The sequence below is a fragment of the Salvelinus sp. IW2-2015 genome, linkage group LG36 (genome assembly GCF_002910315.2).
Source record: "Salvelinus sp. IW2-2015 linkage group LG36, ASM291031v2, whole genome shotgun sequence".
Classification (NCBI taxonomy): domain Eukaryota; kingdom Metazoa; phylum Chordata; class Actinopteri; order Salmoniformes; family Salmonidae; genus Salvelinus; species Salvelinus sp. IW2-2015.
The window spans coordinates 14,413,753-14,441,032 of NC_036875.1; the positions used below are offsets into that span (position 1 = coordinate 14,413,753).

The following is a 27,280-nucleotide window of genomic DNA, read 5'->3' on the forward strand; positions in this document are numbered from 1 at the left end:
CTAAAGCAAGCCATGATCAACAGGGGATTATAAAGAACATGTCTTGGGGATTCTTGCTTAAAAGGCCAGGCACCACAGGCGAATAGGGATTTTTTTCCCTTTACTCTCATCAGACAGAAACTTTACCAGTTGAAAGTATACATAAATACAATATATTTTTGTATTAAGTTTAATTTATTTTTAAATTAAAATATGCGAATGAGACATTGCTTCAAGGCAGAATGTCTTGAAGACTTTTACAGAACAGTTTATCAAAATATTGTAATTTCATGGAATTATTTTAAAAACACTTCACATGTATGACAGATGCATATCTTGCATATATTTACAGATAAAATGACACTCAAAATCAAAAAGACAAGATATAAAAAATATAAAACCTTTACAAATACATCAGCACGTTTAATACATTTGTTTAATGCAAAAGAGCATATGCTTTGTTGGGCAAATATGCAGTTTTGGGCAAATTCGCATATCACTTTGCTCAATTTGTCACATACAAGGCTTTTGTATGGCTGTTGAAATGTGCAGAACATTAATCAGCTATGCCTGCCACATATGTAAGGCCCTTGGAGTTGTTGCTGGTGCCGCTTCACTTTCTTGACTGTGTCATCAATCAATCAAACTTATTTATAAAGCCCTTTTTACATCAGCTGATGTCACAAAGTGCTATACAGAAACCCAGCCTAAAACCCCAAACAGCAAATAATGCAGTTGTAGAAGCACGGTGGCTAGGAAAAACTCACTAGAATGGCAGGAATCTAGGAAGAAACCTAGGGAGGAACCAGGTTCTGAGGGGTAGCCAGTCCTCTTCTGGCTGTGCCGGGTTGAGATTACAACAGTACATGGCCAAGATGTTCAAACATTCATAGATGACCAGCAGGGTCAAATAATAATAATAATAATAATCAGTGGATGTAGAGGGTGCAACAGGTCAGCACCTCCGGAGTAAATGTCAGTTGACTTTTCATCGCCGAGCATTTATAGGTTGAGACAGCAGGTGAGGTAGAGAGAGAGTCGAAAACAGCAGGTCCGGGACAAGGTAGCACGTCCGGAGAACAGGTCAGGGTTCCATAGCCGCAGGCAGAACAGTTGAAACTGGAGCAGCAGCACAACCAGGTGGACTGGGGACAGCAAGGAGTCATCAGGCCAGGTAGTCTTGAGGCATGGTCCCAGGGATCAGGTGCTCCGGGAGAGGGAGAGAGAGAGAATTAGAGGGAGCATACTTAAATTCACACAGGACACTGGATAAGAGAGGAGAAATACTCCAGATGTAACAGACTGACTCTAGCCCCACGACACACAAACTATTGCAGCATAAATACCAGAGGCTGAGACAGGAGGGGTCGGGATACACTGTGGCCCCATCCCACGATACCCCCGGACAGGGCCAACCAGGCAAGATATAACCCCACCCACTTTGCCAAAGCATAGACCCCACACCACTAGAGAGATATCTTCAAACCAACAACTTACTACCCTGAGGCAAGGCTGAGTATAGCCCACGAAGATCTCCCCCACGGCACGAACCCAAGGGGGGCGCCAAACCCGGACAGGAAGATCACGTCAGTGACTCAACACACTCAAGTGACGCACCCCTCCTAGGGACGAGATGGAAGAGCACCAGTAAGCCAGTGACTCGGCCCCTGTAATAGGGTTAGAGGCAGAGAATCCCTTTGGAGAGAGGGGAACCGGTCAGGCAAAGACAGCAAGGGCCATTCGTCGCTCCAGTGCCTTTCCGTTCACCTTCACACCCCTGGGCTGTACTACACTCAATCATAGGACCTACTGAAGAGATGAGTCTTCAATAAAGACTTAATGGTCGAGACAGAGTCTGCGTCTCTCACATGGATAGGCAGACCATTCTATAAAAATGGAGCTCTATAGGAGAACGCCCTTCCTCCAGAAGTTTGCTTAAGGAGGGCTGCGTCTTGTGACCGTAGCGTACGTGTAGGTATGTACGGCAGGACCAAATCGAGATAGGTAGGAGCAAGCCCATGTAATGCTTTGCAGCTTAGCAGTAAAACCTTGAAATCAGCCCTAGCCTTAACAGGAATCCAGTGTAAAGAGGCTAGCACTGGAGTAATATGATACATTTTTGGGTTCTAGTCAAGATTCCAGCAGCTGTGTTTAGCACTAACTGAAGTTTATTTTGTGTTTTTTCCGGGTAGTCGGAAAGTAGAGCATTGCAGTAGTCTAATCTAGAAGTGACAAAAGCATGGATTAACTTAACTGCATCATTTTTGGACAGAAAGATTCTGATTTTTGCAATGTTACGAAGATGGAAAAAAGCTGTCCTTGAAATAGTATTGCTTGGTTAGTCAAAAGAGAGATCAGAGTCCAGAGTAACACCAAGATCCTTCACAGTTATATTTAAGACGACTGTACAACCATCAAAATTAATTGTCAGATCCAACAGAAGATCTTTTTGTTTCTTGGGACCTAGAACTAGCATCTTTATTTGGTCCGAGTTTAAAAGTAAAAGATTTGCAGCCATCCACTTCCTTATGTCTGAAACACAGGCTTCCAGGGAGAGTAATTTTGGGGCTTCACCATGTTTCATCAAAATGTACAGCTGTGTATCGTCCGCATAACAGTGAAAGTTAACATTATGTTTCCAAATGACATCACCAAGAGGTCAAATGTATTGTAAAAACAATAGTGGTCCTTAAAACGGAACCTTGAGGAACACCAAAACTTACAGTTGATTTGTCAGAGAACAAACCATCCACAGAGACAAACTGATATCTTTCCGACAAATAAGATCTAAACCAGGCCAGAACTTGTCCGTGTCGACCAATTTGGGTTTCCAATCTCTCCAAAAGAATGTGGTGATCGATGGTGTCAAAAGCAGCACTAAGGTCTAGGAGCACGAGGACAGATGCAGAGCCTTGGTCTGACGCCATTAAAAGGTCATTTACCACCTTCAAGAGTGCAGTCTCAGTGCTATGATCGGGTCTAAAACCAGACTGAAGCATTTCGTATACATTGTTTGTCTTCAGGAAGGCAGTGAGTTGCTGCGCAAGAGCTTTTTCAAACATTTATGAGAGGAATGGGAGATTCAATATAGACCTAATATAGGTCCTGCGCCTACGCTTGGCACATTCCATTAAAGAAGCATCAGCTCTCACAACACGCCTCGCATCCTCCTCTCTGATTGCTTCCAGTGTCACCAAAGTAGTCAATCCACAATTTGTCTATCACATTTGATATAGCAGTGGCTCCCTCATTGAATGTGGCTACTGCCATATTGGCTGCTGCATCAATGCGGCTTTTGTCCACGAAGACAGTTTTGGGGCATCGCGACCACTAGATGTAACGGATGTGAAATGGCTAGCTAGTTAGCGGGTACGCGCTAGTAGCGTTTCAATCAGTTACGTCACTTGCTCTGAAACCTAGATGTAGTGTTGCCCCTTGCTCTGCAAGGGCCACGGCTTTTGTGGAGCGATGGGTAACGACGCTTCGTGGGTGTCAGTTGTTGATGTGTGCAGAGGGTCCCTGGTTCGCGCCCGTGTCGGGGCGAGGGGACGTACTAAAGTTATTGTTATGCTGGTGAATGAGGACCCAAAAGCGACGTAATAGTAACAGAGTCTTTATTCCAGTATTAAACAAATAATGATTCTCCTGGATATTATCAATGGTCAATCCAAAACAGGAAACTGAAATCCTCTCGTCAATAGAGAGGAACGACTGGAGACGCGACCACAGACTGCAGGTCGGCTCGGAAGCACTGGCCGTAGCAGACATAGACACCTGCTCACACGCAGCATCTGAAGAAGGCAAGAACACGACAGGGCGGAACAAGGACACAGGAACAGCAAACATCAAACAAGATCCGACAAGGACAGAAGCGGAAAACAGAGGGAGAAATAGGGACTCTAATCAGAGGGCAAAATAGGGAACAGGTGTGAAAGAGTAAATGAGGTCGTTAGGAGAATGAGAAACAGCTGGGAGCAGGAACGGAACGATAGAGAGAGAGAGCGGGGAGAGGAGAGAGGAGGAGGAGAGAGAGAGAGAGAAAGAGGGAAAGAACCTAAAGACCAGCAGAGGGAAGCACAGGGACAAGAGACATGATCAAAGACAAAACATGACAGTACCCCCCACTCACCGAGCGCCTCCTGGCGCACTCGAGGAGGAACCTGCGGCAACGAAGGAAATCATCAATCAACGAACGGTCCAGCACGTCCCGAGATGGAACCCAACTCCCTCCTCAGGACCGTAACCCTCCCAATCCACTAAGTACTGGTGACCACGTCCCCGAGAACGCATGTCCATGATCTTCCGTACCTTGTAAATAGGAGCGCCCTCGACAAGGACGGGGGGGGGGAGGAAGACGAACGGGGCGCGAAGAAAAGGCTTGACACAAGAGACATGGAAGACAGGGTGGACGCGACGAAGATGTTGCGGAAGAAGCAGTCGCACAGCGACAGGATTGACGACCTGAGAGACACGGAACGACCAATGAACCGCGGAGTCAACTTGCGAGAAGCTGTCGTAAGGGGAAGGTTACGAGTGGAAAGCCACACTCTCTGACCGCGACAATACCTAGGACTCTTAATCCTACGTTTATTGGCGGCTCTCACAGTCTGCGCCCTGTAACGGCAAATGGCAGACCTGACCCTCCTCCAGGTGCGCTCACAACGTTGGACAAAAGCCTGAGCGGAGGGAACGCTGGACTCGGCGAGCTGGGACGAGAACAGAGGAGGCTGGTACCCAAGACTACTCTGAAACGGAGATAGACCGGTAGCAGACGAAGGAACGAGTTGTGAGCGTACTCAGCCCAGGGAGCTGTTCTGCCCAAGACGCAGGGTTTCGAAACGAAAGGCTGCGTAATATGCGACCAATCGACTGATTGCCCTTTCTGCTTGACCGTAGACTGGGGATGAAACCCGGAAGAGAGACTGACGGAAGCACCAATCAAACGACAGAACCCCTCCAAAACTGTGACGTGAATTGCGGACCTCTGTCTGAAACGGCGTCTAAGGGAGGCCAGAATTCTGAACACATTCTCAATGATGATTTGTGCCGTCTCCTTAGCGGAAGGAAGCTTAGCGAGGGAATGAAATGTGCCGCCTTAGAGAACCTATCGATAACCGTAGAATCACAGTCTTCCCCGCAGACGAAGGCAGACCGGTAATAAGTCTAAGGCGATGTGAGACCATGGTCGAGAAGGAATGGGAAGCGGTCTGAAACGACCGGCAGGAGGAGAGTTACCTGACTTAGTCTGCGCGCAGTCCGAACAAGCAGCCACGAAACGACGCGTGTCCCGCTCCTGAGTAGGCCACCAAAACCGCTGGCGAATAGAAGCAACGTACCCGACGCCGGGGTGGCCAGCTAACTTGGCAGAGTGAGCCCACTGAAGAACAGCCAGACGAGTAGAGACAGGAACGAACAGAAGGTTACTAGGACAAGCGCGCGGCGACGCAGTGTGAGTGAGTGCTTGCTTTACCTGTCTCTCAATTCCCCAGACAGTCAACCCGACAACACGCCCTTCAGGGAGAATCCCCTCGGGGTCGGTAGAAGCCACAGAAGAACTAAAGAGACGGGATAAGGCATCAGGCTTGGTGTTCTTATTTCCCGGGCGATAGGAAATCACGAACCGAAACGAGCGAAAAACAACGCCCAACGAGCTTGACGTGCATTAAGTCGTTTGGCCGAACGGATGTACTCAAGGTTCTTATGGTCAGTCCAAACGACAAAAGGGACGGTCGCCCCCTCCAACCACTGTCGCCATTCGCCTATGGCTAAGCGGATGCGAGCAGTCGCGGTTACCCACATCATAGTTGCGCTCGATGGCGACAGGCGATGAAAAGTAAGCGCAAGGATGGACCTTATCGTCAGAGTGGAAGCGCTGAGACAGAATGGCTCCACGCCCCACTCTGAAGCGTCAACCTCGACATGATGTGTTAGTGACGTCAGGATAACAAGGATAGGGGCGGATGTAAAACGCTTGAGGAGATCAAAAGCTCCCTGGGCGGAACCGGACCACTTAAAAGCAAGTCTTGACAGAAGTCAGAGCTGTGAGAGGGGCAGCCACTTGACCGAAATTACGAATGAAACGCCGATAGAAATTAGCGAAACCGAGAAAGCGCTGCAACTCGACACGTGACTTAGGGACGGGCCAATCGCTGACAGCCTGGACCTTAGCGGATCCATCTGAATGCCTTCAGCGGAAATAACAGAACCGAGAAATGTGACAGAGGAGACATGAAAGGCGCACTTCTCAGCCTTCACGTAGAGACAATTCTCTAAAAGGGCTGGAGTACACGTCGAACGTGCTGAACATGAATCTCGAGGTACGTAAAAAATCAGGATATCGTCAAGGTAAACGAAAACAAAAATGTTCAGCATGTCTCTCAGACATCATTAACTAATGCCTGAAAGACAGCTGGAGCATAGCGAGACCGAACGGCAGAACCCGGTATTCAAAATGACCTAACGGAGTGTTAAACGCCGTTTTCCACTCGTCCCCTCTCTGATGCGTACGAGATGGTAAGCGTTACGAAGGTCCAACTTAGTAAAGCACCTGGCCCTGCAAAATCTCGAAGGCTGACGACATAAGGGGAAGCGGATAACGATTCTTAACCGTTATGTCATTCAGCCCTCGATAATCACGCAGGGGCGCAGAGTACCGTCCTTCTTCTTAACAAAGAAAAATCCCGCTCCGGCGGGAGAAGAAGGCACCACGGTACCGGCGTCGAGAGAAACAGACAGATAATCCTCGAGAGCCTTACGTTCGGGAGCCGACAGGAGAGATAGTCTACCCCGAGGGGGAGTGGTCCCCGGAAGGAGATCATACAACAATCATACGACCGGTGAGGAGGAAGGGAGCTGGCTCTGGACCGACTGAAGGCCGTGCGCAGATCATGATATTCTCCCGGCACTCCTGTCAAATCACCAGGTTCCTCCTGAGTAGAGGGGACAGAAGACACAGAGGGATAGCAGACATAAACACTCACATGACAAGAAACGTTCCAGGATAGGTAGAATTACTAGACCAATTAATAGAAGGATTATGACATACTAGCCAGGGATGACCCAAAACAACAGGTGTAAAAGGTGAACGAAAAATCAAAAAGGAAATGGTCTCACTGTGGTTACCAGAATACTGTGAGGGTTAAAGGTAGTGTCTCACATCTGATACTGGGGAGAAGACTACCATCTAAGGCGAACATGGGCGTGGGCTTCCCTAACTGTCTGAGAGGAATGTCATGTTTCCGAGCCCATGCTTCGTCCATAAACAACCCTCAGCCCAGAGTCTATCAAGGCACTGCAGGAAGCAGCCGAACCGTCCAGGCGTAGATGGACCGACAAGGTAGTACAGGACTTGATGGAGAGACCTGAGTAGTAGCGCTCACCAGTAGCCCTCCGCTTACTGATGAGCTCTGGCTTTTACTGGCATGACATGACAAAATGTCCAGCAGAACCGCAATAGAGGCAAAGGCGGTTGGTGATTCTCCGTTCCCTCCCTTAGTCGAGATGCGAATACCTCCCAGCTGCATGGGCTCAGTCTCTGAGCCGGTGGGAGGAGATGGTTGAGATGCGGAGAGGGGAAACACCGTTAACGCGGGAGCTCTCTTCCACGAGCTCGGTGACGAAGATCTACCCGTCGTTCTATGCGGATGGCGAGTGCAATCAAAGATCCACGCTGGAAGGAACCTCCCGGGAGAGAATCTCATCCTTAACCTCAGCGTGGAGTCCCTCCAGAAAACGAGCAGCAACGCCGGCTTCGTTCCAGTCACTGGATGCAGCAAGAGTGCGAAACTCTATAGAGTAATCCGTTATGGATCGATCACCTTGACATAGGGAAGCCAGGCCCTGGAAGCCTCCTTCCAAAAACTGAACATCAAAAACCCGTATCATCCCTCTTTAAAGTTCTGATAATCGTTAGAACACTCAGCCCTTGCCTCCCAGATAGCTGTGCCCCACTCCCGAGCCCGACCAGTAAGGAGTATATGACGTAAGCGATCCGAGCTCTCTCACTAGAGTACGTGTTGGGCTGGAGAGAGAACACAATATCACACTGGGTGAGAAAAGAGCGACACTCAGTGGCTGCCCAGAGTAACATGGTGGTTATTAACCCTAGGTTCCGGAGACTCGGAAGACCAGGAAGTAGCTTGGTGGCACGAGACGAAGACTCTAAACTGTCCAGAGAGATCGGAGACCTGAGCGCAGGGTCTCAACGGCATGACGAGCAGCAAAACATTCCTGCTCGTGTCTGCCGAGCATTGCTCCCTGGAACTCGACGCGCAGTGTTGAGAGAATCCATAGTCCTCCGGTCCATCTTGGTCGGATCTTCTGTATGCTGGTGAATGAGGACCCAAAAGCGACGTAATAGTAACAGAGTCTTTATTCCAGTATTAAACAAATAATGATTCTCCTGGATATTATCAATGGTCAATCCAAAACAGGAAACTGAAATCCTCTCGTCAATAGAGAGGAACGACTGGAGACGCGACCACAGACTGCAGGTCGCTTCAGGAAGGCACTGGCCGTAGCAGACATAGACACCTGCTCACACGCAGCATCTGAAGAAGGCAAAGAACACGACAGGGCGGAACAAGGACACAGGAACAGCAAACATCAAACAAGAATCCGACAAGGACAGAAGCGGAAAACAGAGGGAGAAATAGGGACTCTAATCAGAGGGCAAAATAGGGAACAGGTGTGAAAGAGTAAATGAGGTCGTTAGGAGAATGAGAAACAGCTGGGAGCAGGAACGGAACGATAGAGAGAGAGAGAGCGGGAGAGGGAGAGAGGGAGGAGGAGAGAGAGAGAGAGAAAGAGGGAAAGAACCTAATAAGACCAGCAGAGGGAAGCACAGGGACAAGACATGATCAAAGACAAAACATGACAGTTATACTGTTACATAGAGTTCAGACTTTCATTTGCATTCTGGGTTCCTCCGTGCTACATTCTTTTGAGGAGGTTATCATTTGACATTCTATGATATAAATGTACCATTTTCTCTGCAACCTCTCCATTAGAAAATGTATGGTCTTCATGGTTTTTGTGACTGGGTGGATCTCACCATTTTCTAGGGCTCGCTGGTACCAGCGCCACTGCACACCTATCCCGTAGTTGGAAGTGAATCCTCTCTTGTGCCAAGTGCCATCGAAGGATACATGAATGTCTATGATGGAATCCTCATCCTCCTTCAGCAACTCTGCTATGTCTGGGTCTATATCTGCGTATTCTCTTCTAATTAGCTTTGCAGCACTCTCCATTGTCTGTAGCCCTCTCTGAATCTCTGCAACTACAGCGCTTATGTATGTCAACATTACAGTCATAACTGCAGGACTAAATATCAGCATGTTACCCTATGTAAATATTAGCATATCAGTATTTACTGTATCACAGTAGGCTACAGCCCTATGACACTGTAGGCCTATGTTACAGTCTATAGTTATGTTTTCCTATCACTCTGTTTATTCACTTTAAATACATTTCCTGGAGCAAGGAAATAAACATTATTTATACACAGCAAGTCACCTGACAATAATGGGCTACACTCCCTTTTTATTTACCTGTCACTCTCCTGTCATGTCTCTAATACGCACTGAGAAGCAAGGAAGAAATCCCTAGGACTTTGCTTATTTTCTTCAGAGCTGCATAACCAAGTCCAAGTTCGTGGGCTAGAAGAACCATCCTCACGTTTATAGAAAATGCCACATCTCCCCTGCTAGAGCACTCCTGCAGCCTGGAGGAAGTGTAAACACTTGTGTGTAAACACAGTGTATTAGTCTATAAATAAATCTCTTTGACAAAATTCGTCGTCTCTCCCATGTCTTATTCGACTAGTAGTTGTTCTGAAATGTTTATTGCTTGCCTAAATGTTACTCCCTCCTCTATGTTTAATATAACACACATACATGAATTGTTAATTTTGGTTGCCTATCCTGATGTGAAGTTTGTTAAAAACAAACATTTTAAGTCTAAAGTGACCTCTAGTAAAAATTATAAAAGTTGCAGGGAGTTTCTGTTTTCAGTTGTTAACAGTTCAGTTCAGTTGTTCTATTGAAAGTATTTGACTCTGATGTGTGCCACAGAAAGTATTTGACTCTAGCCACAAAATTAAGAAAATTAGAGGGGGGGTGGGGGTTGAATTTCGGCAAGCCATTTTCTTGCCGGTAATCTGTCTGGCCCTGTGGCCTTGTGAATGTAGAACTGTTTAAAGGTCTTACTCACATCGGCTCTGGAGAGCGTGATCACACAATTGTCCGGAACAACAATGTTTCATTGTTACTTGCCTCGAAGCGTCTGTTAGGCTGGTGTCACTGGGCAGTTCACGGCTGTGCTTCCCTTTGTTGTCAGTAATAGTTTGCAAGCCCTGTCACATCCAAAGAGCATTGGAGCCGGTGTAGTACAATCGAATCATAATCCTGTATTGACGCTTTGCCTGTTTGATGGTTCATCGGAGGGCATGGCGGGATTTCTTATATGCTCCCTAGTTAGAGTCCTTCTCCTTGAAAGCGGCAGCTCTACCCTTTAGCTCAGTGCGGATGTTGCCTGTAATCCATGGCTTCTGGTTGGGGTATGTACGTACGGTCACTGTGGGGACAACATCGTCAATGCACTTATTGATAAAGCCAGTGACTGATCTGGTGCACTCCTCCATGCCATCGGAAGAATCCTGGAACATAGTCCAGTCTGTGCTAGCAAAACAGTCTTGTAGCTGAGCATCTGCTTCATCTGACCACTTTCTTATTGACCGAGTCACTGGTGCTTCCTGCTTTAGTTTTTGCTTGTAAGCAGGAATCAGGAGGATAGAATTATGCCAAATGGAGGGCGAGGGAGGGCTTTGTACACGTCTCTGTGTGTGGAATAAAGGTGGTCTAGAGTTTTCCCCCTCTGGTTGCACATTTAACATGTCTGTAGCAATTAGGTAAAACTGATTTAAGTTTCCCTGCATTAAAGTCCCCGGCCACTAGGAGCGCCGCCTCTGGATGAGCGTCTTCCTGTTTGCTTATGGCCGTATACAGCTCATTGAGTGCGGTCTTAGTGCCAGCTTCGGTTTGTGGTGGTAAACAGACAGCTACGAAGACTATAGATGAAAACTCTCTTGGTAAATAGTGTGGTCTACAGCATATCATGAGACACTACTCTAACTCAGGCGAGCAAAACCTTGAGACTTCCTTAGATTTCGTGCACCAGCTGTTGTTTACAAACATACATACAAACATACATAGACCACCACCCCTCGTCTTACCAGAGGCCACTGTTCTATCCTGCCGAAAAAGCTTAAAACCTGCCAGCTGTATGTTATTCATGTCGTCGTTCAGCCACGACTCGGTGAAACACAAGATATTACAGTTTTTAATGTCCTGTTGGTAGGATATACGTGCTCGTAGCTCGTCTATTTTATTATCCAACGATTGTACATTGGCTAATAGGACCGATGGTAAAGTTAGATTACCCACTCGTCGTTGAATCCTTACAAGGCACCCAGACCTTCGTCCCCGATATCTACGTCTCTTCCTTCTGCCAATGACAAGGATGAGGGCCTTGTAGGGCGTCTGAAGTAAATTCTTCCCGTCCGACTCGTTAAAGAAACAGTATTACCCCAGTACGGGGTGAGTAATTTCTGTCCTGATATTTAGAAGCTCTTTTCGGTCATAAGACACAGTGACAGAGACATTATGTTCAAAATAAGTTACAAATAAAGTGAAAAAACACACACAATGGCACAATTGGATCGGGGATCGTAAAATGGCAGCCATCTCCTCCGGCGGCATTATATATACATGTTGCTTATGAGTGCAATTCACACTACTTTTGGATTATAAGTGGATTTTAAGGCTTGCATGAATGTCCTGTTTAATATAATGTTTGTGTCATCATCGCAAATCAACTGCATTATACTTAAAAAACACTTCAACTTCAACCAGTAAAATGGCTATTTGGCTAGCTTTTGCTACAGCCTGTATCAATGAGTGTTAGCATTATAGCTAACCACTGCTGCATCCAAAATAGTTATTTTGCAAAGATCACAACCAAATACAATCTTAGTGACTGTTCAAGCAAGAATCAAAACAGCATTGTAAGTGAGAACCCCAAAAATGTATTTTATTTAGAATAAATAAAAGCCTAGATTTAAGTTATGTTGAAGGGGCGCAGATGGCGATAGCTTTCTTACTGCCGCCAAGAGACGCTCGCATCTATGCGTGACGTCAGTGTGTCGTGTACTGAAAAAGGGTCTATTGGATAAAGCATTACTTTAAGGACCCAAACAGCTTTTGATTTACAATACCAGTTTCCTTTTGTAGTTGAAAAACTTCCCGTTAAACTGGCTGATTTCCACAAACAAATGCTTCATTGTTTGTCCCTTCTATACAAACAAATTTTCCCCTCATACGTATGTTATATGGAATAATCTTGTCATAAAATATAAAAACAAGTCACTGTTTTTAGAACATTGGTTTAGGAAGGACATTTTACTTGTGGGTCAGCTGCTCAATGTTTGAGCTCCCTGTCTCACCAAAGGAAAATGAAATGATGTGTAAAGCAATACCAGATGGTGTTCTAGCCCTTTAGAAACCAACTGTGGTCAATATTTATTTTATTTTTATTTTTCCGTTATTTTACCAGGTAAGTTGACTGAGAACACGTTCTCATTTGCAGCAACGACCTGGGGAATAGTTACAGGGGAGAGGAGGGGGATGAATGAGCCAATTATAAACTGGGGATTATTAGGTGACCATGATGGTTTGAGGGCCAGATTGGGAATTTAGCCAGGACACCGGGGTTAACACCCCTACTCTTACGATAAGTGCCATGGGATCTTTAATGACCTCAGAGAGTCAGGACACCCGTTTAACGTCCCATCCGAAAGACGGCACCCTACACAGGGCAGTGTCCCCAATCACTGCCCTGGGGCATTGGGATATTTTTTAGACCAGAGGAAAGAGTGCCTCCTACTGGCCCTCCAACACCACTTCCAGCAGCATCTGGTCTCCCATCCAGGGACTGACCAGGACCGACCCTGCTTAGCTTCAGAAGCAAGCCAATAGTGGTATGCAGGGTGGTATGCTGCTGGCGTAATACAGATCCATCACTTGTAAATTCAACCATAGTAGTTAAGTGCCTCAATTACTGATAAAAAATTAAATAATTCATTAATTAGAGAAGCTTTTTATGACAGTGATGTTCCAATAGCAAAATGTAGGTGGAACTTGTTTGCAAATTGGCCAAAGGTATGGACTTATATATACAAAGTATGTCAACACCCTTTCAAATTAGTGGATCCGGCTATTTCAGCCACACCCGTTGCTGACAGGTGTATAAAATCGAGCACACTGTCAATGCAATCTCCATAGACAAACATTGGCAGTAGAATGGCCCATACTGAAGAGCGCAATGACTTTCAACTTGGCACCGTCATTGGATGCCACCTTTTCAACAAGCCAGTTCGTCAAATTTCTGCCCCGGTCAACTGTAGGTGCTGTTACTGTGAAGTGGAAACGTCTAGGAGCAACAATGGCTCAGCCGTGAAGTGGTAGGCCACACAAGCTCCCAGAACAAGACCGCTGAGTGCTGAAGCTCGTAGCGCATACAAATCGTCTGTCCTCGGTTGCAACACTCACCACCGAGTTCCAAACTGCCTCTGGAAGCAACATCAGCACAATAACTGTTTGCCGGGAGCTTCATGAAATGGGTTTCAATGGCCGAGCAGCCACACACAAGCCTAAGATCAATGCACAATGCCAAAATTCGGCTGGAGTGGTGTAAAGCTCGCCGTCATTGGACTCTGGAGCAGTGGAAACGCGTTCTCTGGAGTGATGAATCGCACTTCACCATCTGTCAGTTCGACGGACGAATCTGGGTTTGGTGGGTGCCAGGAGGATACTACCTGCCCAAATGCATAGTGCCAACTGTAAAGGAGGAATAAGGGTCTGGGGTTGTTTTTCATGGTTCAGGCTAGGCCCCTTAGTTCCAATGAAGGGAAATGTTAACGCTACATCATACAATGACATTCTAGACGATTCTGTGCTTCCAACTTTCTGGCAACAGTTTGGAGAAGGCCTTTTCCTGTTTCACCAACTCCATATTAATGCCCATGATTTTGGAATGAGATGTTCAATGAGCCGGCGTCCACATACTTTTGGTCATGTAGTGTATCCCAATCATGTTGGTAACTCATTGTATAAAAGCGATAATGCACTCAAAGACTTAAACAGAATTGGTTTTAGGTGTATATGTCATTAGGACTGAAAGTTATTTAAACAATAAGACATGAGGAGGTGTGGTATATGGCCAATATACCATGGCTAAGCAACGCGGAGTGCCTGGACACAGGCCTTAGCCGTGGTATATTGGCCATATATCACAAACCCCTGAGGTGCCTTATTGCTATTATAAACTGGTTACCAATGTGATTAGAACAGTAAAAATGTAATGTTTTGTCATACCTGTCAGCCAATCAGCATTCAGGGCTGATTGGCTGACAGGTAGCTTGGCCCCAGTACATCACTGGGGCCAAGCTTCCTGCCATCCAGGACCTATATACTAGGCGGTGTCAGAGGAAGGCCCAAAAAATTGTCAAAGACTCCAGTCACCCGCATCATAGACTGTTCTCTCTGCTACTGCACGACACATCCAAAAGGCTTCTTAACAGCTTCTACCCCCAAGTCATAAGACTGCTGAACAGTTAATCCAGGTGGCCATTTGACCCCCCCACCACCCTTTGTTTTTACACTACTGCTACTCGCTGTTTATCTATGCATAGTCACTTTACCCCTACCTACATGTACAAATTACCTCGACTAACCTGTACCCCCACACATTGACTCAGTACCGGTACCCCCTGTATATAGCATCGTTATTGTTATTTTATTGTGTTACTTTTCATTTTATTTTTTTCTTTAGTTTATTTAGAAAATATTTTCCTAACTCTATTTCTTGACTTGCATTGTTGGTTAAGGGCTTGTAAGTAAGTATTTCATGGTAAGGTCTACTACACCTGTTGTATTCGGCGCATATGACAAATAAAATTTGGTTTGAAATGGGTCAAATATTGCATCCTTAGTAAAAAAATTAAAAATAATGTTGGGACCTTTAGTAACTGGAAGCACTATACAGTGTGTAATCTTCATATAGGGCTAACCCTCATGAATGGGAATGCAAAAACATATATATTTTTGCTGACATGTAATCACAGATATTGGACTTTTAGACGGTCCCTAAACCATTTAAGCGCTAGAAATAAGCATATTGCCTAATTTTCGGCTCTATTAAGGGAGGAGTTAGACCATCGATAAAAACAAAGTGTGTACCTTGCTCTCTTCCATCATCTGATCCTACACTAGATACAGTGCATTCGGGAAGTATTCAGACCCTTCCCTTTTTCCACATGTTGTTACTTTACAGCCTTATTTTAAAATGTATTAAATATTTTTTTACACACAATACCTTATAATGACGAAGTGAATAGGTTCTTCGAAATGTTTGCAAATTTATTACAAATAAAAACAGAATTACCTTATTTACTGAAGTATTCAGACCCTTCGCAATAAGACTCGAAATTGAGCTCAGGTGCATCCTGTTTCAATTAATCATCCTTGAGATGTTTCTTCAACTGGATTGGAGTCCACCTGTGGTAAATTCAATTGATTGGACATGATTTGGAAAGGCACACACCTGTCTATATAAGGTCCCACAGTTGACAGTGAAAGTCAGAGCTAAAACCGAGCCATGAGTTCGAAGTAATTGTCAGTAGATCGCCGAGACAAGGATCGTGTTGAGGCACAGACCTGGGGAAGGGTACCAAAATATTTCTGCAGCATTGAAAGTCCCCAAGAACACAGTGGCCTCCATCATTCATCATTCTTACTGCACACATTATGTTAATTGCTGAAAAGCTTTAAGAGAAAATATAAGTCATATTTTCAGGGTCAAAATCAGGTGCAATATTTGACTAATTATTGATGGCAATAAATGCTATTAAAAATAGGGTTTTATAAATCCTTGTGGATTAGTAGAATATTGAAATAAAAGACAGGCATACTTCTTATTTGTTAAATTCTGAAAGCAAACGTACTTAGTCATAATAGATCAACAAATCAGCTAATTCAATTGCCAGGGTTAGAGCTTCCAATCCCGTTCTATTCATTAATATTTCTATGGTAGGGACGTCCCAAGGATTCGTGATAGCACGGACCAGCACAGAAGCAAAGACAGTACAGTATGAAGAAAATTAAAAACTGCTTCTCCAATATACATCCTCGATTACGCTTGTGGGCGATGCCATGGCGACATTGGCGAGCTAAACTCATGCTCAGAAACACATAATCGGGTCTAACGGTCGAATCTAGTTTGTGCCTTTAGATTTCGATAAAATTAACCACGGAAGAAATGTTAACTTCTCTCATTTACTAATCAAATCCCGACCTGGCCTGCTTCACAAGCGTTTCCGGAAGTTTTGTGATGTTGCACCTCTGGGTTTAGAAACTCTGTGACAGATGTGAGAAAGAATTTGTCGCACCTCATTTACGTCATCAAAGAACAACATGTACACTCCTTTGAATTATGAACTAAGCTTTGTTGCTTTAAAATAACAAGGGAGAAACCTATTGCCTGAATACAGATTTACATAACTCATGTCAAGATGAGTTGAAAAACTGTTTCATGTGTTATGCAGCTGGACCTGAATACAGAAGTAGTATGAAAACAAAAGGAAGTGCGGAAAACAAACTTGAGAGTTTCCATCAACTGTGCATTATACATGTTCATATTATGTTGAAGGTTATATAAAAACTGTTGCACACTGTTACACTGATAGAACAATGGGTTAGTTATAAGAAAATACTTGCTGTTATCTTTGCCACAAGCACTTTCATTGCACTGATGTGTCCCAGACTGGAGGAGGGGGCGTGTACTGTCACTGGTTGAGCTTCTGTTACGTAAGCCGCTTGATGCTGTGACCACCGGGCAGGAGCTTCAAGATTTGCCCTTCCAGACCTATTGGTAGATATCCTATTTTAATTCTAACTTCATAGCTAGGCTATAGAAATATAGTAAATATCCACCATTGGTCGAACCTTAGTTTGAGGATGCTTCCTGACTATAGAAGCCATTGAACTTTACTAAAGTTGGTAAAACTTTCACTGAACTTATGGCAACGGCATATTGACCCTGAGCTCACGTTCGTAAAGAAGAATTAAACTACAAACAGGCAATCGCATAAATGATCAATCATGTAATCGTTCTATATTGCAGACGTGTAATAAGTATTGTTGTGCACTGCTTCAACGCACACGTTTGATATTTGTTAATTGTTGTGTCGCAAAATGAACTAACTTCCCTAACAATGATCACATGCATTCTGTTATAAAGTGTTGATAAAAACAATTATGGAATATATATATTTGTTTTGTTATTAAAACACAGAGGCAGACTGTGGGCCGAAGATCAAGCAGTGTTTCCATAGGAAGGATTTTAAAGCGCAAAGATGGCGGCTTCCTTGCTGAGGATAGGGCGACTTGGCTCTCTCAAGGTAATGAAATGTCATGCACATAACCACAGTATTATTTAAAGTTTTAACACACCATTGTTTTCGAAAAGACACCTATAATAACCTGCTCCTTTGTTTTTCCATTTGTGCTGAGAAAAACATGAGTTGTGCGCTTGATTGGATTTTAGAAACATGGAAAGCGCTAGCAAACGTTAGATAACTTACCTATCCAGCTAACGTTAGCTGTATACTTTTCATATCAAGTGCACACATGTGGTTAATTTAGAATGAGAAAATATTGAGTGAGTAAATAAGTTGTCAAAGTATATATAGCTATATCAGCTATTTATTTAAGATTGTGACCGCTCGCTAACTTTCTATACGTAAACGTTGGTGTTAGCTAGCTAGATGGCTGGGCGGTGGGGCCTACTCGCCATGGCACGAAGCTAGTATGAGTACACTTAGCTAGTCTTCTGCTATAGCTAACATCTCTGCACTTAAATGTAATAGCAACCAACTCAACATTGAACGTTAACAAACTGCAAATCTCAAGTTTTGTCTGACGATTATTAGTTTGTGCAGTCATGTGAATTATCACTAATTCGTGTGTACTTTGATCAGTGCGTGCAGGCGGAGAGCTGGAACTCTTTGAGGAGAGCTCCTGCAGCTGTTGCCCTATGCACGAATGCTGGTGGAACCAAGAAGCCCAAGAAGAGCAGTTCAGAGAGTAAGTACAATTATTTGTAGTGTATGATACTTGAGCAGATTAGTGATGTGGAGTTCACGAACGATTGGTTCTTTTTGTACAATTCTTTTGACGTACTCGAGAGTCATGATTAGTTGTGCATTTAAGCATTTCGTGACACTCGCAATAACATCTGCTAACCATGTGTATGTGACCAATAAGATTTGATGATTTGAGTGACTCGTTCATTTAAGTTGTTTGTTTGACCTGCTGACAGCAGGGTTGGTATATGCTCCTGCAGCGCTAGAGTCCAATCAAATTGTATTTGTTAAATGCTAAGTAAACAACAAGTGTAGACTAACAGCCGATGTGCTGGGGTACGAGGTTGAGGTAGATGCAGTGCCTAGGGAAAGTTTTAAGACCCTTTGACTTTTTCCACATTTTGTTACTTTACAGCCTTATTCTAAAATGAGTCCACCTGTGGTAAATTGATTGGACATGATTTGGAAAGGCATGTAAGAGCAAAAACCAGGCCATGAGGTCGAAGGAATTGTCCATAGAGCTCCGAGACAGGATTGTGTCGAGGCACAGATCTGGGGGAAGGGTACCAAAACATTTATGCAGCATTGAAGGCCCTCAAGGACACAGTGGCCTCCATCATTCTTAAATGGAAGAAGTTTGGAACCACCAAGACTCTTCCTAGAGCTGGCAGCCCGGCCAAATTGCGCAATCTGGGGAGAAGGGCCTTGGTCAGGGAGGTGACTAAGAACCCGATGGTCACTCTGACAGAGCTCTTGAATTCATCTGTGGAGATGGGAGAACCTTCCAGAAGGACAACCATCTCTGCAGCACTCCACCAATCGGGCCTTTATGGTAGAGTGGCCAGACGGAAGCCGCCACTCAGTAAAAGGCACATGACAGCCTACTTTGAGTTTGCCAAAAGGCACCTTAAGGACTCAGACGATGAGAAACAAGATTCTCTGGTCTGATGAAACCATGATTGAACTCTTTGGCCTGAATGCCAAGCGTCACATCTGGAGGAAACCTGGCACCATCCCTACGGTGAAGCATGGTGGTGCAGCATCATGCTGTGGGGATTTTTTTCAGAATCAGGGATTGGAAGACTTCGAGGGGCCTCCCAAGTGGCACAGCGGTCTAAGGCACTGCATCGCAATGCTTGAGGCGTCACTACAGCCCCGGGTTCAATCCCAGGCTGTTTCACAGCTGCCGTGCCGGGAGACCCATTGCCCAGCGTCGTCCGGTTTTCCTTGTCCCGTCGCGCTCTAGCGATTCATTGTGCGGCCGGACGCCTGCAAGCTATGTTCGGTCGCCAGCTGTACAGTGTTTCCTCCGACACATTGGGTACGGCTGGCTTCTGGGTTAAGCGAGCAGTGTGTCAACAAGCAGTGCGGCTTGGCAGGGTCGTGTTCGGAGGACGCATTGCTCTCACATAGAGGTCGACCGATTATGATTTTTCAACACCGATACCGTTTATTGGAGTACCAAAAAAGCCTTTTTTTTTTATTTGTAATAATGACAATTACAACAATACTGAATGAACACTTATTTAAACTTAATATAATAAATCAATTTAGCCTCAAATAAATAATGAAACCTGTTCAATTTGGTTTTAATAAATGCAAAAACAAAGTGTTGGAGAAGAAAGTAAAAGTGCAATATATGCCATGTAAGAAAGCTAACGTTTAAGTTCCTTGCTCAGAACATGAGAACATATGAAAGCTGGTGGTTCCTTTTAACATGAGTCTTCAATATTCCCAGTAAGAAGTTTTAGGTTGTAGTTATTATAGGACTATTTCTCTCTATACGATTTGTATTTCATATACCTTTGACTATTGGATGTTCTTATAGGCACTTTAGTATTGCCAGTGTAACAGTATATAGCTTCTATCTCTCCTCGCCGCTACCTGGGGCTCGAACCAGGAACACATCGACAACAGCCACCCTCGAAGCAGCGTTACCCATGCAGAGCAAGGGGAGCAACTACTCCAAGTCTCAGAGCGAGTGACGTTTGAAACGCTATTAGCCCGCACCCCGCTAACTAGCTAGCCATTTCACATCGGTTACACGAGCCTAATCTCGGGAGTTGATAAGCTTGAATTCATAAACAGCAGAGCTGCTGGCAAAATGCACGAAAGTGCTGTTTGAATGAATGCTTACGAGCTTTCTGGTGCCCACCATCGCTCAGTCAGACTGCTCTATCAAAGCATCGACTTAATTATAACATAATAACACAGAAATACGAGCCTTAGGTCTTAATATGGTAGAATCCGGAAACTATCATCTCGAAAACAGAACATTTATTCTTTCAGTGAAATACGGAACCGTTACGTATTTTATCTAACGGGTGCCATCCATCAGTCTAAATATTCCTGTTACATTGCACAACCTTCAATGTTATGTCATAATTATGTAAAATTCTGTCAAATTAGTTCGCAATGAGCCAGGTGGCCCAAACTGTTGCATATACCCTGACTCTGCGTGCAATGAACGCAAGAGAAGTGACACAATTTCACCTGGTTAATATTGCCTGCTAACTGGGCTTTCTTTTAGTTAAATATGCAGGTTTAAAAATATATACTTCTGTGTATTGATTTTAAGAAAGGCATTGATGTTTATGGATAGGTACACGTTGGAGCAACGACAGTCCTTTTTCGCGAATGCGCACTGCATCGATTATATGCAACGCAGGACATGTTAGATAAACTAGTAATATCATAAACCATGTGTAGTTATAACTAGTGATTATGATTGATTGATTGTTTTTTATAAGATACGTTTTTAATGCTAGCTAGCAACTTACCTTGGCTTCTTACTGCATTCGTGTAACAGGCGGGCTCCTCGTGAGGCACGTGGTTAGAGCGTTAGACTGGTTAACCGTAAGGTTGCAAGATTGAATCCCTTAGCTGACAAGGTAAAAATCTGTCGTTCTGCCCCTGAACAAGGCAGTTAACCCACCGTTCCTAGGCCGTCATTGAAGATAAGAATGTGTTCTTAACTGACTTGCCTAGTTAAATAAAGGTGTGGGGGGAAAATCGGCAAAATTGGCGTCCATAATTACCGATTTCCGATTGTTATGAAAACTTGAAATCGGCCCTAATTAATCGGCTATTCCGATTAATCGGTTGACCTCTACTCTCGACCTTCGCCCCCCGAGTCCGTACGGGAGCTGCAGCAATGGGACAAGACTGTAACTATTAATTGGATATCACAAAATTGGGGCTAAAAGTTTTATTTTTACTATTTTGTACATTGTAGAATAATAGTGAAGACATCAACTCTGTAATAACACATGGAATGATGTAGTAACCAAAAAAGTGTTAAACAAATCAAAATATATTTTAGATTTTTTAAAGTAGCCACCCTTTGCCTTGACAGCTTAGCACACTCTTGGCATTCTCTCAACCAGCTTCGCCTGGAATGCTTTTCCAACAGTCTTGAAGGAGTTCCCACATATGCTGAGCACTTGTTGACTGCTTTTCCTTCACTCTGCGGTCCAACTCATCCCAAACCATCTCAATTGGGTTGAGGTCGGGTGTTTGTGGAGGCCAGGTCATCTGATGCAGCACTCAATCACTCTCCTTCTCGGTCAAATAGCCCTTACACAGCCTGGAGGTGTGTTTTGCATCATTGTCCTGTTGAAAAATAAATTATTTTCCCACTGAGCGCAAACCAGATGGGATGGCCTATCGCTGCAGAATGCTTCATAACTATGAAATAACATATATGGAATCATGCAGTAACCAAGGAAGTGTTTTTCTGAATTTTTTGGGGGGGTTAAGTCTTTTGTACACCACCCCTACCTTGTCACAACACAACTGATTGGCTCAAATACATTAAGGAAAGAAATTCCACAAATTAACTTATAACAAGGCTGGTTGAGAGAATGCCAAGATTGTGCAAAGCTGTCATCAAGGCAAAGGCTGGCTACTAAACAAATCAAAATATATTTTATAATATTTTTGGGGGGTTACTACATGAGTCCATGTGTTATTTCATAGTTTTGATGTCTTTACTATTATTCTACCATGTAGAAAAATACATTACTAAGGTTGCTGCGTTCTAAGTTGGTGGTCATTTTTTATATATTGCATTGATGGTATCGCATTTCTATAACTAAATAGTTTGCTTGATTGCAAATATAAGACTACATAACGGCAGTTTATCGGACAGAGGTCTCTCTCGAGCTATCACCAGCTTTCTATTTCCTTAAGTACGGATAACGTGGTTGGCAGAGTTAGTACCATGGATAGTACATGGATTTTGATTGGTTTACGGTTAAGTTCTTGGCTGTGTTTGCCTGTCCAGCTAGCAAACAAAAAAGCAATTGTTTTGCAAGAATTGACATTACCAACAAATGGAAATATGTTCAGAATAAATAGACACGATATGCAAAAACCAGCTCCTCCCTCGACAGATCGATCATCTCGAAAGCTAAAGCACATAGCTTGCTTTGACCCACCGCCTAAACGTTGAAGTTTGACTTCATGCATCTCTGTTTTCACTCGTTTTGGATCTATTCCAAAAGGCCTGGCTGTTGCCTCGACAGAATTTTGCTTTGCGGATTTCATCACTGCTAGCTTGAGTTACGTGTTTTATTTTTGAATGCACATGACTGTGGCAATAATCAGAGGCTTTGTCCATGGTAATCTCATAAACAATTCATTTAGACCCTACGTTTATTTGAAATGGGTGTTTATTTGCTGAAATATTTCCCCATGCTCTGAGTTTAAAAAAAGAAGTTATGATATTTTGTTTTTAAGCACACGTTTACAAGTCTGTCACAAGTGACCGCTCCAATAAGCCCCCTATGGTGAGCAACATTTGAATGAGAGGCTTGTAGAATCATGACTCAAGTTTAGTTCATTGTTCGCCAGTAGGGTGTCCTATGTGCTCTGGGCATTAACGGACTCGAATGAATGAAATGAGTCTAAATATTTGTTATTTTGACTGAACGAGACAAAGATCAGAGTCAGTAAAAAGAGCCCAACTTCCCATCACTAGAGCAGATGTCAATTCTTGATCATAGTGAGTGCGCTCAAATTGTGTTCAAAGTATAATTAGGCAAATAGACTGACTAACTCCATAAACTGACCCTTTTAGCATCGTTTTGTTGGATATTTTTCAAAGGCATCAAATACTTGGCACACCATGACAGTGAGAGACTAGGCTGTGAACCATCCAGAGATTTCATTTAGCTGTAATAAAAGGGCCCAGTTCGGCATTAATCTGTTGATCCAGGAAGAAGAGGATGAAGACACCCAGTGATGGCAAGACTGAATAAACACCCCAATCTGGCTGATTTAAACACCTCACTTGTGACATGACCACCCCATTTGTCCCAGAAGATTTCTATTTGTAGTGAGACTTTTAAATATTAAGTATTGTCGAACATTTCCATAATTAATCAAGAACACTCCATAATCCTGCCTTTACTGAAGATTGACCAGCACTGTCATTATGAAGTTGCATAGAAGAAAGGTTTGCCACATAGAGAATATATTTTAAATAATAATTAATAGGCCTATAAATCTGTTATTTTTCAAATAATTGTATCCTTAAGTTGAATTGTCAACGAAAGTTAGTTTTATCTAGTGGCCAATTTTTGTTTAGTGGCACATAAGCACTTCAATTATGAAACTATACTTTGATTCACATTTTGGGTTTTTAATATGGCCCTCCCACAGGAGGCTGGTGAGAGGTGGACAGTTCATAATGATGTCTGGAATGGAGTGAATGGATTAGTATCAAACTGTGTTTTTATACCGTTAAGTGTGCTCATTCCAGCCATTACTATGAGCTGTCCTCCCCAATTAATGTGCCACCAGAAGTCCATTTTAATATTACAACAACACTTTTTGTACCCTTGCTTAAAATTTGGCACTTGTCTAGTCACCATATGTGTCTTGTAAAGGGACATTCTATAGTCTGGGGGTAGCCATGTTGTGCTGGGTAAGTTTCGTCCACATTTTTATGGAAAAGTTGAGGCATGTTGGTGTCCAAGCCTTTTAGACTACATAGAGTATGAACAGAAGTAAATAAATCCTTTGTTTTCCCCCCTCCGTCCTAGAAAAGTCCCAGGGCAAAACATACTTCGATATAGAGAAGCTTGTCCCACACAGAACATATGTGGAATTTCCCAAGAAAGACGTGACACCAGCAGCTGCTGCCGCAGCAGAACTTGCTACCACCCCCAAACCTTTTGAAGCAGTTGCCGTAGAGCCAGTTGTCGCCGCCGCTGAAGCTGTAGCAGCTCCCGCTGCAGTCGAAGCCACACCTGTCGTCGAAACCGTTGCTCCCTCAGGTGAAGCAGTTGCTGAAGCCGCTGCCCCTACTCCAGCCGCTGCCCCCATTGTTGAAGCCATTGCAGTTGAAGCCATTGCAGTTGAAGCCGCTCCCGTTGTTGCTGCTGAAGCTGCCCCCGCTGTTGAAGCCATTGCAGTTGAAGCCGCTCCCGTTGTTGCTGCTGAAGCTGCCCCCGCTGTTGAAGCCATTGCAGTTGAAGCCATTGCAGCTGAAGCCGCACCCGTTGTTGCAGCTGAAGCCATGGCAGTTGAAGCCACCCCTGCCTTTGAAGCTGCTGCTCCTGCTTCAGCCGAAGCTGCCACACCCTCTGTTGAAACTGCCACTGAAGACTCACCTTCTGTCGAAGCCGTTGCACCAGCTGATGAAGCCCCAGTAGAGGTTGCCCCTGCAGAAGCTGCCCCTGTTGAAGCTGCGGCTGAAGCCCATGTTGAAGCCGTAGCAGAGGCTCCAGTAGAAGCTGACCCAGTTGAAGCTGCTGCAGAAGATGTGGCTGAAGCTGCAGCCGAAGCCCCTGTTGTAGCTGAGCTTGTGGCTGAAGCTGCTGCAGAGGTTGTAGCTGGAGCTGCCCCCGTTGACGCTGCCACTGAGGAGCTGGTAGACACCGCCCCTGTAGTGGCGGAGGCTGCAGGAGAGGAGCTGATTGCAGAGGCCCCGGCTGATGCAGTACCGATTGAGGCTTCTGAGGGTATACACCCCCCCCCCCTCCTCCCCCCGTCTAAACCCTTCTCTCCTCTCTGTGGATCCTACAGTCTACCAACAGTCATATTTGTATTCCCATTTGATGTTAATATATTATAACTGTAAGGATAACTTGTAAAGATACCCAAAATCACAAAAGCGCTTTTTGTTCTTGCATTGGGCAGCTTATTGGCCTACCTTTTTTTTAGTGGGCTTATTTACTCCATAATCTATTTTGCTATTTATCCCTTAACTACCACATTTCTACATTGCAGCCATGTAGACTCAAGCCACACAACCCCATTCTCCTCTGTGTATTTGTGGTCCTTCTGGGATTGTGTGCATTAACTTGTAACCATGCTGCTTTGACCACCTTGATGCATGCATCTGGATGCATCATCATTTTCTCATGGGTTCATCTGTGATGGCCTGCACTGATCTGCTTGGCTCAGTGTCTTTCTGCACTTTATTTTGCCATGTTTTTCCAGCACTCACTAATTCTGAACTGCCCTCATCTTTGTTTCTCAGCCTTTCCTTTCTATTTTCACTTGATCATTGTGATGTCATTTACCTGCCAATTAATTTATTAGCACAACTTCTCATATCCTCCTCCTCTATTTCCTTCACCAAATATTGTTACAAAGACTTGATTCTCAATGCCCCTAATTTTGTTTTTTTATCATTAAAACTACTGTTTGGTGTGTTTATGTTAAAGTTATTTGTACGGTTAATGCTAAAGTTACTGTGTACTGTCAAAAGTAATGTTATGGTTATACTAGCCAACCAGAGTTTTGGCCTGTCTGTTGCCTCTGGGCAGCTACTGACGGATTACATTGTGAAATGGGGTCTGATTTCCTACTTATCCCTTGTCGCACTTGTTTTACCCAGGAGGTGCATGATATCAGTTATCTGTAATTGATCCCCTCACTTCTGTATTTGTTTGGTGCTGTATGAGATTACTTTGGAAATGTCAAATTTCCATCCACTTTGTGGTCAATGCACTCGGTGAGTTTGAGTTTGCACCTTGGTTGCTGTGTGTGGAATTAAACATGAGTAGGGGAAGAGGTTGTCAATTATTACCTTCTTTTTAAATGTACATGAATTGGTTATGCAGGGATATAAATTGGACATCTCAATCTCAAATATAGATCCAGTGTCTGCCAAGTGATGCTATGAACTTGTGATGCCTAGCATGACACGGAACTTATTTAACCTGTTACCTGACCTTTCACACTCAATCCTTTCCTCTCTTACCCCTGTAGATGCCATACTGTCTACCACTCCCAGGTGCTGTTTTTGTGCATGAGGGTTTAGGTCACAGATGTGATTAGTTTTATTTTATCATGTGGTTTAAGCCAAAGGGGCATGGTCAGAGTTGGAATTTCTGTGAATGAATGGAAAATAATTGTATTTTCTTGGATTCTCAGCTCAACTGGACCCCATCCAGAAGCTATTCCTGCATTCGATCCGCGAGTATTCCTCAAAGAGCGCGTAAGTGACAGATGATTTTGTTTTGTGGCTAGCGCTTCAGTTTTGCTTACAATCACACCCTTTGTCATCAAGCTGACGTTTAGGCCTATTTTTCTCTCTCAGGGCTAGTGGTGGTTTGGTAGATGCAGGCCCTGCATATGAGAAGAACTTGGCAGAAGAGCTGACTAAACTCCAGAGGCTGTATGGCGGTGGTGACCTCACAGCTTTCCCAGAGTTCAAGTTCCCAGGTTAGTAGTTTTATAAAGGTCATGAACCTTTTTTTTAAATGCGTTACATAGAATTCTCATCTCACACCCTTTCTCTCCTTCTTCAGAGCCCAAGTTGGAGGAAGTTGCTCCCAAGTAAACATCACCAGTCAACTTTTCTGTTGTCTTTTCCTGTCAATCTGTTCTTTGAAGTGGACATCTAGTAATAAATTACGTAGGCTACTATAGCAAATCAAGGCTAAAATAATCATTAATTTTGTTTGTGTGGTATAGAGATGTTTCCGTATATCTAGAGATTCTCTTGCAAATTAGTCTGTATTAGACGCATGTGTTGGAGGACAAGCTGATGCTGCGCTTTGAGCTGTGAAATATGCTTTTGCATAGGATGAAGATCTAGAAATGTTTAAGTTGGATAAGGGGAAAAATAAACTGATCCATATTGTTTTA

General features: G+C 44.1%; 1 protein-coding gene across 1 annotated transcript; it reads left to right on the forward strand.

Moving 5' to 3' along the window:
* Window positions 1-16,871: 16,871 nt before the first annotated feature.
* On the forward strand, window positions 16,872-27,280 carry LOC111959532 (fibrous sheath CABYR-binding protein). Its single transcript, XM_023981155.2, has 7 exons — window positions 16,872-16,962; window positions 17,386-17,491; window positions 18,071-18,176; window positions 24,223-25,143; window positions 26,564-26,627; window positions 26,730-26,854; window positions 26,941-27,280. The coding sequence occupies exons 2-7, from the start codon at window positions 17,447-17,449 to the stop codon at window positions 26,970-26,972; spliced, it is 1,293 nt and encodes a 430-aa protein (XP_023836923.1). The 5' UTR covers window positions 16,872-16,962; window positions 17,386-17,446; the 3' UTR covers window positions 26,973-27,280.

What these genes read in the sequence shown, in the direction of transcription:
- LOC111959532 (XM_023981155.2), top strand. Translation starts at nt 17,447, where the DNA reads ATGGCGGCTTCCTTGCTGAGGATAGGGCGACTTGGCTCTCTCAAG. An exon ending in GGCGACTTGGCTCTCTCAAG is followed by an intron (nt 17,492 to 18,070) that starts GTAATGAAATGT and finishes TACTTTGATCAG; the next exon opens with TGCGTGCAGGCGGAGAGCTG. An exon ending in GAGTATTCCTCAAAGAGCGC is followed by an intron (nt 26,628 to 26,729) that starts GTAAGTGACAGA and finishes TTTCTCTCTCAG; the next exon opens with GGCTAGTGGTGGTTTGGTAG.